The 17,505-nt window shown below is 68.0% G+C and overlaps 2 protein-coding genes across 2 annotated transcripts; both read right to left on the bottom strand.

Moving 5' to 3' along the window:
• Positions 1-36: 36 nt before the first annotated feature.
• TFR2 (transferrin receptor 2) lies at positions 37-10,802 on the bottom strand (the record flags this gene model as incomplete). Its single annotated transcript, XM_084540378.1, has 20 exons — positions 10,755-10,802; positions 10,088-10,135; positions 9,760-9,946; positions 9,426-9,612; positions 9,223-9,357; positions 8,462-8,570; positions 8,266-8,388; positions 7,468-7,584; positions 6,982-7,118; positions 6,446-6,588; positions 5,725-5,844; positions 4,787-4,869; positions 4,616-4,679; positions 4,447-4,514; positions 4,289-4,365; positions 4,102-4,186; positions 3,238-3,450; positions 2,343-2,483; positions 909-1,270; positions 37-88 (listed from the first exon to the last, which is right to left on the bottom strand). Exons 2-20 carry the CDS (start codon positions 10,118-10,120, stop codon positions 37-39), a joined length of 2,436 nt encoding a protein of 811 aa, XP_084396504.1. The 5' UTR covers positions 10,121-10,135; positions 10,755-10,802.
• Positions 10,803-12,138: 1,336 nt separating this feature from the next.
• EPO (erythropoietin) lies at positions 12,139-17,499 on the bottom strand. The gene is made up of 5 exons (XM_084540381.1): positions 17,476-17,499; positions 16,215-16,342; positions 15,257-15,343; positions 13,869-14,033; positions 12,139-12,796 (listed from the first exon to the last, which is right to left on the bottom strand). Exons 1-5 carry the CDS (start codon positions 17,486-17,488, stop codon positions 12,671-12,673), a joined length of 519 nt encoding a protein of 172 aa, XP_084396507.1. The 5' UTR covers positions 17,489-17,499; the 3' UTR covers positions 12,139-12,670.
• Between the last annotated feature and the right edge of the window lie 6 nt (positions 17,500-17,505).

The following is a 17,505-nucleotide window of genomic DNA, read 5'->3' as shown; positions in this document are numbered from 1 at the left end:
TGCCCCCCCGTGACGTCATAACCCCCCCCCACGGTGCTACCCGATGATGTCACACCCCTTGGCCCCGCCCCTCGCCCCGCCCATTGGACTAAAAGGGGGCGGGGCCAGGGTGCTATCGGGTGGGGGGCGTGGCCTCAGGTAGGCGTGGCCTGGGGAGGGCGGGGCCCCGCGCACGCGTTTCTTTTTTTTATCATTTTTTATTTTTTACCGATTTTATTAAATTATGGCCCAAAGCCGGGGCCGACAAAAGCCACGCCTCCATGCAAATGAGGGGGCGGGGCCTCTCCGCCACAGAGCCCCGCCCACCGGTGGCTCAGGGGGGCCCCGAGGTGCCGGGGGGGGCCCTGGGGGTCCCCACTGACCCCATTGACCCCACTGACCCCATTGACCCCATTGACCCCACTGACCCCATTGACCCCACTGACCCCATTGACCTCGTTGACCCCATTAACCCCATTGACCCCATTGACCTCGTTGACCCCACTGACCCCATTGACCCCGTTGACCCCATTGACCCCATTGACCCCACTGACCCCACTGACCCCAATGTCCCCATTGACCCCATTGACCCTAATGTCCCCATTGACCCCCATCGACCCCAATGTCCCCAATGTCCCCATTAACCCCATTGACCTCGTTGACCCCATTGCCCCCACCGACCCCAATGTCCCCATTGACCCTGTTGACCCCATTGACCCCACTGACCCCATTGACCCCAATGTCCCCATTGACCCTAATGTCCCCATTGACCCCCATCAACCCCAATGTCCCCATTGACCCCGTTGACCCCATTGACCCCCTTTACCCCAATGTCCCCATTGACCCCATTGACCCCACTGCCCCCGCCGCCCCCACCGTCCCCATAATCCCAAATATCCCCGACGTCCCCACCGTCCCCGGGACCCCACCCGTCCCCATACTCCCAGGCAGCCCCCACGTCCCCATTGTCCCCCTGCCCCCACCCGCCCCCACTGTCCCCATAGTCCCAACCGTCCCCATTGTCCCCATTGTCCCCCCCCCCCCGGCGGTCCCACGCCTCCCCCCGGCCCCACGCGTCCCCCGCCAGCGCCCCGGCCGTGCCCTGTAGGGTCCAGGCTAATAGGGCCAGGCGCAGGCGGAGGTGTCCCCGTGTCCCCCCCGCTGTCCCCCCCTGTCCCCCCCCCAGCTCGGCCGCCAGCGCGGGCAGCGTGTGCCCCCCCCGGCCCAGCAGGACGTGGCGGAAGGGGGCGGCCAACGGGGACACGAATGGGGACAGCAGCGAGGCCTCCGCCTGGGGACGGGGACGGGGACGGCGTCAGTGGGGTCGGGGTGGGGGCAGTGGGGACGGGGTCATTGGGGACAAGGTTAATGGGGACAGGGATTGGGATGGGGACAGGGTCAATGGGGACAGGGATGGGGTTAATGGGGACATGGACGGGGTCAATGGGGACAGGGACGGGGACAGGGACAGGGACAGGGTTCAATGGGGATGTGGTCAATGGGGACACAGATGGGGTCAATGGGGATGGGGTCAGTGGGGACAGGGTCAGTGGGGTCAGTGGGGACAAGGATGGGGTTAATGGGGACAGGGACAGGGTCAGGGTCAATGGGGACAGGAACAGGGACAGGGTTAATGGGGACAGGGACAGGGATGGGGACAGGGACAGGGACAGGGTCAATGGGAATGGAGACAGGGTCAATGGGGACAGGGACGGGGTTAATGGGGACAGGGACAGGGTCAATGGGGTCACGGATGGGGTCAATGGGGACAGGGTTAATGGGGACAGGGACAGGGTCAATGGGGACATGGATGGGGTCAATGGGGATGGGGTTAATGGGGACAGGGACGGGGTCAGTGGGGATGGGGACAGGGTCAATGGGGACATGGATGGGGTCAATGGGGACGGGTATAGGGACAGGGCCAGGGTTAATGGGGACACGGGTGGGGTCAATGGGGTCATGGATGGGGTCAATGGGGACAGGGTTAATGGGAACAGGAATGGGGTTAATGGGAATGGGGACAGGGTCAATGGGGACAGTGACAGGGTCAATGGGGACAGGGATGGGGTCAATGGGGACGGGTATAGGGACAGGGACAGGGTCAATGGGGACAGGGATGAGGTTAATGGGGACGGGGACAGGGACAGGACAGGGTCAATGGGGACAGGGCCAGGGTCAATGGGGTCATGGATGGGGTCAATGGGGACAGGGTCAATGGGGACAGGGTTAATGGGGACAGGAATGGGGTTAATGGGAATGGGGACAGGGTTAATGGGGACAGTGACAGGGTCAATGGGGACACGGATGGGGTTAATGGGGACGGGGACAGGGACAGGGCCGGGGTGGGGGCCGGGGGCACCCACGGCCATGATGCGGGCGTTGAAGCCGCGGTTGAGGCGCTCGTTGGAGCCCTCGGAGCCCTCCAGCTCCTGGCGCAGCCGCGCGGCCGCTCGGGCGACGTCCCCGCGGGCAGAGTACAGCCCCTGCAGGGACACCCCCCGCGCCTGGGGACATTGGGGACATTGGGGACATCGTGGGGACATGGGGACATCACCCCGAGTACAGCCCCTGCAGGGACACCCCCCGCGCCTGGGGACATTGGGGACATTGGGGACATCGTGGGGACATGGGGACATCACCCCGAGTACAGCCCCTGCAGGGACACCCCCCGCGCCTGGGGACATTGGGGACATTGGGGACATCGTGGGGACATGGGGACATCACCCCGAGTACAGCCCCTGCAGGGACACCCCCCGCGCCTGGGGACATTGGGGACATTGGGGACATTGGGGACATCGTGGGGACATGGGGACATCACCCCGAGTACAGCCCCTGCAGGGACACCCCCCGCGCCTGGGGACATTGGGGACATTGGGGACATTGGGGACATCGTGGGGACATGGGGACATCACCCCCAGTACAGCCCCTGCAGGGACACCCCCTGTGCCTGGGGACACAGGGACATGGGGACATCCTCCCAGTCCCTCCCAGTGCCTCCCAGTTCCCTCCCAGTGCTTCCCAATCCCCTCTATCATGCTCCCAGTCCCTCCCAGTTCCCTCCCAGTCCCTCCCAGTCCCCCCTATCACCCTCCCAGTCCCTCCCATCACCCCCCCATCACCCCCCCATCACCCTCCCAGTCCCTCCCAGTCCCTCCCAATCCCCCCCCATCACCCTCCCAGTCCCCTCCAGTCCCCCCCAGTGCCCCCCCAGTCCCTCCCAGTGCCCCCCCAGTCCCTCCCAGTCCCCCCCAGTCCCACCTGGAGGGGCGCCAGGCGTCTGAGCAGGGCGTCCCCCAGGGCGCCGGGGTCGAGGGGCAGGCGGGGGTCGTGGGCCAGGCGCAGCAGCAGCTCGGTGGCCACCGCGGCCACCGCCCGGGCCACCGCCGGCAGCCGCCCCCGCAGCCGCCCCTGCAGCCGCCCCACGGTGTCCTCGCGGGTCCCCAAGGCCGCCCGAGACCCCCCCCCGGGGGCCTGGGGGGGGGGTGGCGATGGGGTCAGCCGGGGGGGGGTCGTGGGGACAAGGGGGGGGTCGTGGGGACAAGGGGGGGGGTCGTGGGGGCAAGGGGGGGGTTGGGGACAAGGGGGGACATTGGGGACATCATTGGGGACTTGGGGACCGGGGGGGGCATGCGGACAAGGGGGGACAAGGGGGGGACAAGGGGGGGGTCGTGGGGGCAAGGGGGGGACAAGGGGGGGGTCGTGGGGACAAGGGGGGGGGGTCGTGGGGACCAGGGGGGGGTTGGGGACATCATTGGGGACTTGGGGACCGGGGGGGGCATGGGGACAAGGGGGGGACAAGGGGGGGACAAGGGGGGGACAAGGGGGGGGTGTGGGACAAGGGGGGACGTTGGGGACATCATTGGGGACTTGGGGACATTGGGGACATTGGGGGGGGTTTGGGGACATTGGGGACATTGGGGTCACGGGGGGGCATGGGGGGACATTGGGGGACATGGGGACATTGGGGGGACATTGGGGGACATTGGGGGGACATGGGGACATTGGGGGGACATTGGGGTCACGGGGGGGACATGGGGACAAGGGGAGGACAGGGGGACATTGGGGACATTGGGGGGGGGACATGGGGACATTGGGGGGGGACATTGGGGACATCGGGGCCACCTCATCGAAGCACAGCTCCAGGGCGGGCACCCCGGCGGCGGCGGTGAAGGGGTAGGCGCCGCTCTCGGGGGACAGCGGGCGGATCCTGGGGGGGGGGGTGACAAGGTGACACCGAGGGGGGGGGGGGGTGACATTTTGGGGTGTGTCCCCCCCCCCCAAATAAAAAAGGGGACATTTGGGGACTCACACGTCGCTCTGCCACGCGCGCCCCGGCCGCGCCACCTGCTCGAAGAGGCTCTTCCCGTTCTCATTGGGGCTGTCAACCTGGGGGGGGGGACATTATTTTGGGGGGGGGGGGGTGACACTCGTGTCACCAAGGGGGGGGGGTCACCGGGTGCCACCCACCTGGCGCAGGGCGCTCTCGATGAGGGTGACCAGCACTGGGCTGCTGCGGGCCACCAGGCGGTCGCCACCTTTTGGGGGGGGGGGGTGATTTTTTGGGGTGGGGGGGTCCCCAAAAAGGGTCCCCAAGGTGCTGGGGGGGGTGGGGGGGGCGCGGGGGGGGGGGGCTCACCCAGCACCGCCTGGTCCAGGCTGATGTAGGCGGCTGCTTTGGTGTGCAGGAGGGAGGGGTACCCCTGGGGGGGGCAGAAAAATGGGGGGGGGATTTTTTGGGGGGGGTCCTGGGGGTCCTGGGGGGGTCCTGGGGGGTCGTGGGGGTCACGGGGGGGGGACACGCGCCCACCTCCAGCCACTCGGTGGCCCCCAGGTGCCCGAATTCGCCCCCGTCCCAGCTGACGAAGAGCAGAGAGCGGCGGAGCTGGAAGCCTGGGGGGGAACTGGGATGGAACTGGGAGGGAACTGGGGTGGACTGGGAGGGAACTGGGGTGGAATGGGAGGGAACTGGGGTGGACTGGGAGGGAACTGGGGTGGAATGGGAGGAAACTGGGATGGAACTGGGAGGAAATTGGGATGGAACTGGGAACAAACTGGGGTTGGACGGGGAGGAAACTGGGGTGGACTGGGAGGGAACTGGGGTGGCACTGGGAGGGAACTGGGGTTGAACGGGGAGGAAACTGGGGTGGACTGGGAACAAACTGGGGTGGAACTGGGAGGGAACTGGGTTGGACTGGGAGGAAACTGGGGTGGACTGGGAGGAAACTGGGGTGGACTGGGAGGAAACTGGGATGGACTGGGAGGGAACTGGGGTGGAACTGGGAGGGAACTGGGGTGGACTGGGAGGAAATTGGGGTGGACTGGGAACAAACTGGGGTTGGACTGGGAGGGAACTGGGATGGCACTGGGAGGAAACTGGGGTTGGACTGGGAACAAACTGGGATTGTACTGGGAGCAAACTGGGCTGACACGGGGACACTGGGGGGGGGGGGCACCTCTGACACCACCCCTGGCCCCTCCCCTTTACCCCTGTGACCCCGCCCCCAAGGGACCACACCCATACAGGCCCCGCCCACTTGACCACGCCCACTCATTTGACCACGCCCACTTGACCGCGCCCCCTCCGGAGGCCACGCCCCCTCCCTGGTCTCCAGCCCCCCCTCCAGGGCCCCCTCCTCCTGCCACACCCCCCCAATTAACCCCACCCCCTGCCCCCACCCTGGCCACGCCCCCTCCAGGTGGCCACGCCCCCTCGGTTGGCCACGCCCCCTTTGGCCCCGCCCTCACCGTCCCGCCCCATGGCGGCGAAGACGCGCGCCAGCTCCAGCAGCAGGGCCGTGCCCACCCCCGAGGCCGCCGCCCCCGGCCCCAGCGAATCACGGCGCGCCCCCACGATGACGTAACGGTCTGGGGGCGGGGCCACGGGAAAATTTAAAAAAAAAAAAAAAAAAGGGGGCGGGGCTCGGGAGGGGACACGCCCCCGAGCCACGCTCCCGCCCCCCTCCTCCAGGGGATCGGCAGCCACGCCTCCTCGACGCCAGGCCACGCCCTCATACAAGCCACGCCCCCAAATCATCCCCCACCCCCATTGGCCACGCCCACAATGACCACGCCCCCTTTAGCCCCCCCTTTAACCACACCCCCTTTAGCCACGCCCCATTCAGCCACACCCCCATTTGCCCCACCCCCCTTTAACCCCGCCCTCATTGGCCACGCCCCTTGAACCCATTTGGCCCCGGCCCCCACCATGACCACGCCCCCTCCGATGACCACACCCACTTGACCACGCCCCTACCTATGCCACGCCCACCCCTAGACCGCGCCCACTTGACCACGCCCCCTCCAGATGGCCACGCCCCCTCCCCAGGCTCTAGCATCCCCTCCACAGCCCCCTCCTCCTGCCACCCCCCCCAAATTAACCCCACCCCCCGCCCCCACCCTGGCCACGCCCCCTCCGGCGACCACGCCCACTTTGACCACGCCCCCTCCGGTGGCCACGCCCCCTCACCGGGCTCCAGCCGCCCCTCCAGGGCCCCGAAGACGCTGACGAGGGTCCCCGGCGCCGTGCCCCCCCCCACGCTCAGCCGCAGCCGGCGCCCCCCCGGGGCACGGAGCCGCAGCCCCCAGGGTGCCCGAGGCCCCCCCAGCTCCCTGATAAGGGGGGGGCGAGGTGATAAGGGGGGGAGAGGTGATAAGGGGGGGCATGGGTGATAAGGGGGGGCACCCAGGAGGTAAGGGGGGGGCCCCAGGTGATAAGGGGGGGGGGTGATATGTGATGGGGGGGGGTCAAAAGTGATAAGGGGGGGGCACTGAGTTGATAAGGGGGGGCACCCAGGTGACAAGGGGGGGTCCCAGGTGATAAAGGGGGGGGCACAAGCGATAAGGGGGGGCACCTAGGTGATAAGGGGGTGGTCCCAGGAGATTAAGGGGGGGGTCCCTGGTGACAAGGGGGGGTTGTATGTGATGGGGGGGGGTCACAAGTGATAAGGGGGGGGTCCCAGGTGACAAGGGGGGGGTCCCTGGTCCCGGGGGGGGGGGCCGTACCGGAGCAGTCGGGTGGCGGTGGCGGCGCTCAGGGGCTGCACGGGGATGCGGGGCAGCCCGGGGGGGCGCCGGGGGGGGGCGTGGGCGGTGAAGGAGGGGAAGCCCCGGCTGTAGGGGTCCCCCGCGCCCTCCTGCACCTGGGGGGGGGACACGTGTCAGGCGACCTCCCCCCCCTTTATGACCCCCCCCCAGGCCCCATTGGAGCCCCCAACCTCCCATTAACCCCCCCCAAATCCCCCCCAAACACAGAGACCCCCCCCAAATCCCCCCCCCAAGTGCAGAGACCCCCCCCATACCCACCCGGTGACCCCCCCAAACCACAGATCCCCCCCCGTTTCCCCCCCAAATCGCCCCCGTGCCCCCCTAAATCCCCCCCGTGCCCCCCCAAATCCCCCCCAACCCCTTTTAACCCCCCCCAAATCCCCCCCAACCCTTTTTAACCCCCCCCAAATGCCCCCCCCTTGCCCCCCCACCCCCCCAACTCACGTGCACCGTCACGGCCGTGTCCCCCCCCAGCGCCGGGGCCCCCCCCGGCCCGGCCGTGTCCTGGGGGTCGGGGTACAGCAGCACCCCCGCAGCCCCCACCGCCTCCGCCGCCGCCACCTACGGGTGGGACCCCCCCAAAAAAAACTCCCCTGAGAAACCGACCCCCCCAGGACCCCCCCCAGGACCCCCAGGACCCTCCCCAGGTTCTCCCAAGACCCCCAGGACCCCCTCCAGGACCCCCAGGACCCCCCCCAGAACCCCTCCAAGACCCCCAGGACCCCCCCAAGGCCCCCACCAGGACCCCCAGGGAACCACATAGCCCCCCCAGCCCCCCCCAAGGCCCATTAAGACCCCCCAGGACCCCCCAGGACCCCCCCAGGACCCCCAGGGAACCACATAGCCCCCCCAACCCCCCCCAAGGCCCCCCCCAGGACCCCCAGAGAGCCATAGAGACCCCCCCAAAGCCCCCCAGGGCCCCCCAGGACCCCCCCAGGACACCCCAGGACCCCCCAGGACCCCACAAAGTCCCCCCAGGACCCTCAGAGAACCACATAGCCCCCCCAAACCCCCCCAAGGCGCCCCCCAGGACCCCCAGGGAGCCATAGAGACCCCCCCAAAGCCCCCTAGGGCCCCCCCAGGACCCCCCAGGACCACCCCAAACCCCCCCAAGGCCCCCCCCAGGACCCCCAGGACCCCCTCAGGACCCCCCAAAGTCCCCCCCAGGACCCTCAGGGAACCACATAACCCCCCCAAACCCCCCCAAAAGCCCCCCCCCAGGTGTCCTTGCCCCCCCCAGACCTTGGCGGCGGGGGTCCCTCTCCCCAGGCGCAGCAGCAGGAGGCTCCCCCTCAGCGTCACCCCCCGCGCCCGCAGCAGCGCCAGGTCCTGGGGGCGCCCGTAGTGCCCGTACACCAGCTCCCCCTGCGGGTTTCGGGGGGGTCAGCGGGGTCAGAGGTCAGGGGTCAGGGGTCAGGGGTCAAGGGTCAAAGGTCACCGTGACGTTCCCGGCGGCGCTCCAGGGGCAGAAGGCGTCGGGGTCGAGGCGGAGGCGCTCCAGCTCCCGCCCGGCCGCGTCCACCCACAGCAGCGAGGGCGGTGACCCCCTGAGGGGTCAGGGGTCAAGGGTCAGGGGTCAAGGGTCAGGGGTCAAGGGTCAGGGACAGGCGTGGCCCCTACCCCTCCTCGTCAGCCCCCTGAGCCCCGCGGCCGGTTCCTCACCCCTGAGACCCCCGACGCCGGTGACCCCTGTCACCCCTGACCCCTGACCCCTGTGACCCCTGTGACCCCTGACCCCTGTGACCCCTGACCCCTGTGACCCCTGACCCCTGTGACTCCTGACCCCTGTGACCTCTGACCCCTGTGACCCCTCAAGACCTCCCCTGACCCCTGACACCCGACCCCTCCCCATGCCCCCTGACCCATCTTGCTGACCCCTGACCCTTCCCGTGACCCCTGACTCCTGACCCCTGACCCCAACCCCTCCTGCTGACCCCTGACCCCTCCCCTGACCCCAACCCCTCCCCCTGACCCCTGACCCTTTTCCATGACCCCTGACCCCTCCCCCTGACCCCAACCCCTCCTGCTGACCCCTGACCCCTCCCCTGACTCCAACCCCTCCCCCTGACCCCCTGACCCCCTGACCCCTCCCCCTGACCCCAACCCCTCCTGCTGACCCCTGACCCTCCCCCTGACCCCTGACCCCTCCCCATGACCCCTGACCCCCCCGTGACCCCTGCCCCCTGCCCCCCCCCGTACCGCGTGGGCAGGGGCAGGCGCTGGGGGCGGCTCCAGGCTCGGCTCAGCCCCGCGGCCCCCATGGCGCTCAGCACCCCCCGGGCCAGCGCTTGACCCCGCGCCGAGCCCGCGCCGTGGGGGCCAGCAGCCACCTCCCTGCGGGGGTCAAAGGTCAGGGGTCACGGGGTCAAAGGTCAAAGGGTCAAGGGTCAAAGGTCGCTCACCGCACCCAGGCCTCGATGCGCTCCTCCCGCAGGTGCCGCTGCAGCTGCTCCCGCAGCTGGGGCCAGGTGGGCGGGGCTTCGGCGCTGGCCACGCCCACCGCCTCCTCGGGGGCGGGGCCACCCGGATCAGGCCCCGCCCCCGCCCCGCCCCCGCAAGTGGGGCGGCCCAGCCCGGCCACCAGCAGCCCTGATTGGGGGGGGGGCGGGGTCATTGGGAGTGGGCGTGGCCATGAATGGGCGTGGTTAGGGAGTGGGCGTGGTCATTGTGGGCGTGGCCACGCTGTGGGCGTGGCCATGTGGGGGGTGGGCGTGGCCACTGCCAAGCCACACCTACCTGCCAGGAAGGCAGAGGCAGAGCCAAGAGCCAGGGCGGCGAGTGGGTGGAGCCAGGGGCGGGGCCGGGGGCGGGGCCTGGACCGGGGGCGGGGCCTGGGGGGGGGCAGCAGCACCCTGGGGCCCCCCCCAGGGTCGTCCTCGGGGTCCCGGTGGCGGCTGTAGGCGACCGCCCCCCCTGCCGGGACCTGGGCTCCGCGTCACCGGGGGGGGGTCCCGGCACCGGGGGGGGGGTCCCAGAACCAGGGGGGGGGTCACGGAACCAGAGGGGGGGTCACGGAACCGTGGGGGGGGGTCCACATTTGGGGGGGGTCAGGGGGGGTCATTACCCGGCCATGGAAGCAGCGTCTCAGGGTCTCCATCGTCCGGGGGGGGCGCTGGGGGGGTCCAAGGGGGGGTCAGGGGGGTCGCTGGGGGGGTCAGAGGGGGTCCAAGGGGTCCCTGGGGGGGTCAGGGGGGTCCCTGGGGGGTCAGGGGGGTCCCTGGGGGGGTCCAAGGGGTTCCTGGGGGGGTCAGGAGGGTCCCTTGGGGGGGTCAGAGGGGTCCTTGGGGGGTTCAAGGGGGTCTCTGGGGGTGTCCACATGGGAGGGGTCATGGGGGGGGCACTGGGGGGGTCCAAGGGGGGTCCTTGGGGGGGTCGGGGGGGGTCAGGAGGGTCCCTGGGGGGGTCCTGGGGGGGTCCCTGGTGCTCCCAGGGGTTTAACGGGGGGTCTGGGGGGGGAATGTCCCCTTGGGGGGGGTCCAAGGGGATCCCGGGGGGGTCCGGAGGGTCCGGGGGGGGCTCTGGGAGGGGTCCTGTGGGGGTCCCAGGGGGCTGCAGCCCCCCCCAGCCACGCTGCAGACTTTGCCCCCAGCCGGACTTTGCCCCCCCCCGGCCTCCCGTGGCACCCCCCGTGTCCCCGTGGGTGCCCCCCCCCCCCATGCCCCCCCCATGCCCCCCCCGACCCCCATTGCCCCCCCCCTCCATGTGTCCCCCCCCCCCCCAGCCCCGCTCACCCCTCTGCCACCGCTCGTCCCCACTCTGCCCCCCCAACAGAAAGGGGGCGTGGCCTATGGTGGAGGGGGCGTGGCCTATGGGGGAGGAGGCGGGGCTTGCGGGAATGGGCGGGGCTAAATGGGGAAGGGGCGTGGCTAGCGGGAAGGGGCGGGGCTAAATGGGTGCCCCCCCCCCCTCGGCGCCACCCGGTCTGGCCACCCCTTATCTGCCCCCGGTCATTGACCCCGGGGGGGTCACGGGGAGGGGACACGGGGGGGGGGGGGGGGGCAGGTGACATGGGGGGGGTCCCAGGTGACAAGGGGGGGTCCCAGTGACAAGGGGGGGTCCCCAAGTGACTTGGGGAGGGTCCCAGGTGATAAGGGGGGGGTCCCAGGTGATAAGGGGGGGGGGTCCCAGGTGATAAGGGGGGGGTCCCAATGACAAGGGGGGGTCTCAAGTGATAAGGGGTGGTCCCAGGTATGTGGGGGAGTCCCAAATTACAAGGGGGGGGCTCAGGTGATAACGGGGGGTCCCAGGTGACAAAAGGGGGGGGCTCAAGTGAAAAGGGGGGGGTCCCAGGTGACAAGGGGGGGGTCCCAGGTGATAAGGGGGGGTCCCAGGTGATATGGGGGTCCCAGGTGATAAGGGGGGGGGGCCAAGTGACATGGGGGGGGGTCCCAGGTATGTGGGGGGGTCCCAGGTGATATGGGGGGGTCTCAAGTGACAATGGGGGGTCCCAGGTGCTATGGGGGGTCCCAGGTGACATGGGGGGTCCAGGGTGACAAGGGGGTGGTCCCAAATGACAAGGGGGGGTCCCAGATGACAATGAGGGGGGGTCCCAGGTGATATGGGGGGGGTCCCGGGTGACAAAGGGGGGGTCCCGGTGCCGGGGGGGGGTCCACCAGACGGCAGCGCTGATAAATAGTCTCGTAAGTTACGGGGGCGGGGGCTGCGTCTCCCCTGAGTGACAGCTGTCAATCACTCGTCGGGCGCCCGTCAATCACCGCCGCCGGAGGAGGAGGAGGAGGAGGAGGAGTGGGGGGGAGATGATTGACAGCTGTCAATCACCCGCCGGGACGTCCAACGCCCCGGGAGGAGCTGCCGCAGCCGGAGGAGGAGTTTTTTTTTGGGGGGGGGTCCCAGTGTCCCCATGGGGGTCCCAGTGTCCCCAGGGGGGTCCCAGTGGGGTCCCAGTGTCACTGGGGGGGGTCCCAGTGTCCCCATGGGGGTCCTGGTGTCACTGGGGGGGGTCCCAGTGACCTCAGGCCAGTGTCCCTGTGGGGGTCCCAGTGGCCCCATGGGGGTCCCAGTGTCACTGGGGGGGTCCTGGTGTCCCCAGGGGGGTCCTGGTGTCCCTGGGGGGGTCCCAGTGACCTCAAGCCGGTGTCCCCAGGGGGGTCCCAGTGTCCCCGTGGGGGTCCTGGTGTCCCCAGGGGGGTCCCAGTGGGGTCGCAGTGTCCCCCATAGGGGTCTCGGTGTCACTGGGGGGGTCCCAGTGTCCCCAGGGGGGTCCCGGTGTCCCTCGGGGGGGTCCCGGTGGTCTCAGACCGGTGTCCTGGGGGGGTCCTGGCGTGGTCCCGGTGTCCCCTGGGGGGGTCTCGGTGTCCCCATGGGGGTCCCGGTGGCCGGTGGGGGTCCCGGGGGGGGTCCCGGTGTCCCATTGGGAGGGTCCCAGTGTCCCCATTGAAGTCCTGGTGTCCCCATGGGGATTCTGGTGTCCCCTGGGGTCCCAGTGTCCTTTTGGGGGTCTCGGTGTCCTGGGGGGGTCCCGGGGGGGTCCCGGTGTCCCCTGAGGGTTCTCAGCGTCCCCATAGGGTCCTGGTGTCCCCATTGAGGTCTCGGTGTCCCCATGGGGGTCTTGGTGTCCCCTGGGGTCCCGGTGTCCCTGGGGGGGTCCCGGTGTCCTGGTGGGGGTCCCGGGGGGGTCCCGGGGGGGTCACCGGGGGCAGGTTTCGGCGAGCAGGAGGCGCACCTTGCCCCGTAGGAAGCTGCCCTGGACCCCCAGCAGCCGCCCCAGCGTCCGCACCCCCACCGCGGGGGGGGGCTCAGCGCGGGGGGGGGGGCTGGGGAAAAAAAGGGGAAGGGGAGGGGGGGGTCAGGACCCCCGGAGGTGATCCCCAAAACCATCTGGACACCCCCGGAGACACACGGTAACCTCCCACGACCCCCATAACCCCAAATAACCCCCCCCAGGACCGCCATAACCCCCCCCAGGACCCCCCCCAAGACCCCCATAACCCCCCCAAGACCCCCATAACCTCCCCTCTCACCCCCCCAAGACCCCCATAACCACCCCCAGGACCCCCATAACCCCCCCAGGACCCCCCCAGGACCCCCATAACCCCCCCAAGACCCCCATAACCCCCCCATAATCTCCCCCAGGACCCCCATAACCCCCCCAGGACCCCCCTAACCTCACCCCAGGACCCCAAAAAGCCCCCAGGACCCCCCTAATCCCCCCCAAGTCCCCCATAACCACCCCCAGGACCCCCATAACTCCATCCAGGACCTCCCCAAGACCCCCATAACCCCCCCAAGACCCCCCCAGGATCCCCATAACCCCCCCAGGACCCCTCCAAGACCCCCATAACCCCCCCAGGACCCCCATAACTCCCCACAGGACCCCCCTAATCCCCCCCAAGACCCCCATAACCATCCCCAAGATCCCCACAACCACCCCCAAGGCTCTCCCAGGACCCCCATAACTCCCCCATAACCCCTCCAAGACCCCCATAACCACCCCCAAGAGCCCCATAACCCCATCCAGGACCTCCCCAAGACCCCCATAACCCCCTCAGGACCCCCCCAGGATCCCCATAACCCCCCCAGGACCCCTCCCAGACCCCCATAACCCCCCCAAGACCCCCATAACCCCCCCATAATCTCCCCCAGGACCCCCATAACCCCCTCCAAAACCCCCCCAACCCCCTCCAGGACCCCGCCAAGACCCCCATAACCCCCCCAGGACCCCTCCAAGACCCCCATAACCCCCCCCACAACCCCCATAACCTCCCCTCTCACCCCCCCAAGACCCCCATAACTCCCCCTAGGACCCCCATAACCCCCTCCAAAACCCCCCCAACCCCCTCCAGGCCCCCCCCAGGACCCCCAAAACCCCCCCAAGCCCCCCGTACCGGGGCGGGCACCCCCTGCAGCAGGTGGGCCAGGCTGCGCGCGGCGCTGTAGGCGCGATCGAGGGTGGGGCGCAGGCGGGGGTCCCGCAGCAGCTCCCGCGCCCGCAGGACGGCGGCCACCAGCACGGCCTGGCCCCCCCCCACCTCGTGCGCCCGCGCCCCCGCCTGCAGGGATGATTGGGGACACCGTCAGGGGACGGGGGGGGGACGTGGGGGGGAGCTTGGGGGTCATTTGGGGTCATTTGGGGTCATTTGGGGTCATTTGGGGGACATTTGGGGGACACTGGGGGACGTGGTGGGGGCGTGGGGGTCATTTGGGGTCATTTGGGGTCATTTGGGGACATTGGGGGACATTTGGGGACATTGGGGGACATGGAGGGTGTGGGGGTGTTGGGGTCATTTGGGGACATTGCGGGGCATTTGGGGACATTGGGGGGGTCATTTGGGGACACTGGGGGACATTGGGGGGGGTCTGGGGACATTGGGGGACATGGGGGGGGGTGGCATGGGGACACCAAGCATGGGGAGGGGGACACCAGGGAGACCCCCAGGGCAGCCCCCACCTCCCGGAGCCCCCCAGTTTGCCCCATTTTTCCCTGTTTCACCCCATTTCCCCCATTTTTCCCCTTTCACCCCATTTTGCCCCATTACTCCCTTTTTTCCCCCATTTTCCCTATTTCACCCCATTTCCCCCAATCGCTCCTTTTCTCCCAATTTCTCCCCACTCCACCCCCAGCTCCCCCCTGTTTTGCCCAATTTCCCCCCGTTTCACCCCATTTTTCCCGTTTCACCCCATTTTTTCCCATTTCAACCCATTTTTTCCTGTTTTGCCCAATTCCGCCCCGTTTTGCCCAATTCCACCCCATTTCACCCCATTTCCCCCAATTGCTCCTTTTCTCCCAGTTTCTCCCCATTCCACCCCCAGCTCCCTCCTGTTTTGCCCAATTTCCCCCCGTTTTGCCCCATTTTTCCCGTTTCACCCCATTTTTTCCCGTTTTGCCCAATTCCACCCCATTTTGCCCAATTCCGCCCCGTTTCACCCCATTTCCCCCAATCGCTCCTTTTCTCCCAATTTCTCCCCATCCCACCCCCAGCTCCCCCCTGTTTTGCCCAATTTCCCCCCGTTTCGCCCCATTTTTCCTGTTTCACCCCGTTTTTTGCCATTTTGCCCAATTCTGCCCCATTTTGCCCAATTCCTCCCCATTTATCCCAATTCCACCCCATTTCCCCCAATTGCTCCTTTTCTCCCAATTTCTCCCCACCCCACCCCCAGCTCCCCCCGTTTTGCCCAATTCCCGTCCCCCGTTTCACCCCATTTTTCCCGTTTCACCCCATTTTTTCCCCTTTTGCCCAAAATCGCCCGTTTTCGCCCCATTTCCCCCACTCACGTCCATCCGCCGCCAGTCGTTGAAGTTGACGCCGGGGTCGGGGACGGGCACGGCCTCGGGCAGGTCGCAGGGGGGGCCGCAGCTGGCCTGGGGGGGGGGTCACGGGGACGCTGCCACCCACCCCTGGGGTGTCCCCGACCCCCGTGTCCCCAAATGTCCCCAAATGTCCCCAAATGTCCCCAAATGGCCCCAAATCCCCACATCCCCTCATTTTCCCCTATATCCCATGGCCCCAAATGGCCCCAAATGTCCCAATATCCCCCCATTTCCCCCCATTTCCCCTATACCCCTCCCAAACCCCATTTCCCCATTTTCCCCTATAACCCCATAACCCCCCCATTTCCCCCAAACCCCCCCAGCCCCCCCAAAACCCCATACCCCCCCATTTCCCCTATACTCCCCCATTTCCCCTAAATCCCCATATCCCCCCCATTTCCCCTATATCCCCCCATATCCCCCCATTCCCCCATTTTCCCCTATAACCCCATAACCCCCCATTTCCCCTAAATCCCCATACCCCCCCATTTCCCCCGTATTCCCCCATTTCCCCTATATCCCTACAACCCCCCCATTTCCCCCAAACCCCCCCATTTCCCCTATAACCCCCCAGCCCCCCCATTTACCCCATACCCCCCCATTTCCCCTATAACCCCCCACCCCCCCCATTTCCCCTATACCCCCCACCCCCCCATTTCCCCCATACCCCCCCATTTCCCCTAAATCCCCCCGGCCCCCCCATAACCCCACAACCCCCCCATTTCCCCCATACCCCCCCATTTCCCCTATAACCCCATTTCCCCCAAACCCCCCCATTTCCCCTATACCCCCCCATTTCCCCCATACCCCCCCATTTCCCCTATATCCCCCCACTCCCCCCATTTCCCCCATAACCCCACAACCCCCCCATTTCCCCCAAACCCCCCCATTTTCCCCCAAACCCCCCCCGGCCCCCCCTCACCAGCCCCCTCTCTGCGTCGCGCGCCTCCAGGATGAATCTGTCCAGCACGCGGGGGTCGCAGAGCGAGGGGGGGGGGGCGTCGGGGAGCCCCAGGACCCCCCCCAGCATCAGCGCCAGCGTGCACAGCCCTGGGGGGGGGAGACACGACGTCAAGGACCCCCCCCCAAAATAAAATTCCCACTGGGGATGCTGGGGGGGGGCTTGGGACCCCTCCCCAAAATAATGGGGAGGTTGGGGGGGGGCCTGAACCCTCCGGGTGGTGCTTCTGGGGGGGGGGGGGGGGCGTGTTCCCCAACCTCCATCACCCCCCCCAATAAGCCCCATCCCAATAAACCACCCCCATAATAACCCCCCAATAACCCACCCCCAATCACCCCCTCCCCAATAACCCACCCCCCAACAACCCCCCCAATCACCCCCTTCCCCAATACCCCCCCCAATAACCCACCCCCCAATAACCCCCCAATAACCCACCCCCAATAACCCACTCCAAATCAATGTCCCCCAATAACCCACCCCCCCAGTAACCCACCCCCCCAATAACCCACTCCCCACCACCCCCCCAATAACCCCCAATAACCCACCCCTCCAATAACCCCCCCAATAACCCCCCCTCCCAATAATCCCTCAATAACCCATCCCCAATAACCCATCCCCCCAACACCCCCCAATAACCCACCCCCTCCCCAATAACCCACCCCCCAATAACCCACTCCAAATCAATCACCCCCAATAACCCACCCCCCCAACAACCCCCCCAATAACCCCCCCTCCCAATAACACCCCAATAACCCACCCCAATAACCCACCCCCCCAATAACCCACCTCCCCAACACCCCCCAACCCAATAACCCACCCCCCAATAAACCCCCCTTCCCAATAACCCCCCCCAATAACCCACCCCCCAATAAACCATGCCCCCAACAAACCCCCCAATAACCCACCCCCTCCCCAATAACCCCCCCAATACCCCCCCTCCCCAACACCTCCCCAATAACCCACCCCCAATAACCCACCCCCCAATAACCTCCCCCCCAACACCCCCCCAATACCCCCCCTCCCCAATAACCCCCCCAATAACCCACCCCCAATAACCCACCCCAAATCAATCACCCCCCCCAATAACCCCCTCCAATAACCCACCCCCCCACCACCCCCCCTCCCCACCACCCCCACCACCACCCCCCACCACCACCCCCCTCCCCGACCCCCCCCCCCCCAATAACCCCCCCTCCCCACCCCCCCCCTCTCCCCCACTCACCCACCGGCCCCATCTCCCTCCACTCATATC

Source organism: Aythya ferina, assembly GCF_964211825.1.
Source record: "Aythya ferina genome assembly, contig: HAP1_SCAFFOLD_528, whole genome shotgun sequence".
Classification (NCBI taxonomy): domain Eukaryota; kingdom Metazoa; phylum Chordata; class Aves; order Anseriformes; family Anatidae; genus Aythya; species Aythya ferina.
The sequence above is the reverse complement of the archived record's forward strand: the minus strand, read 5'-3'. Positions and strand labels throughout refer to the sequence as shown.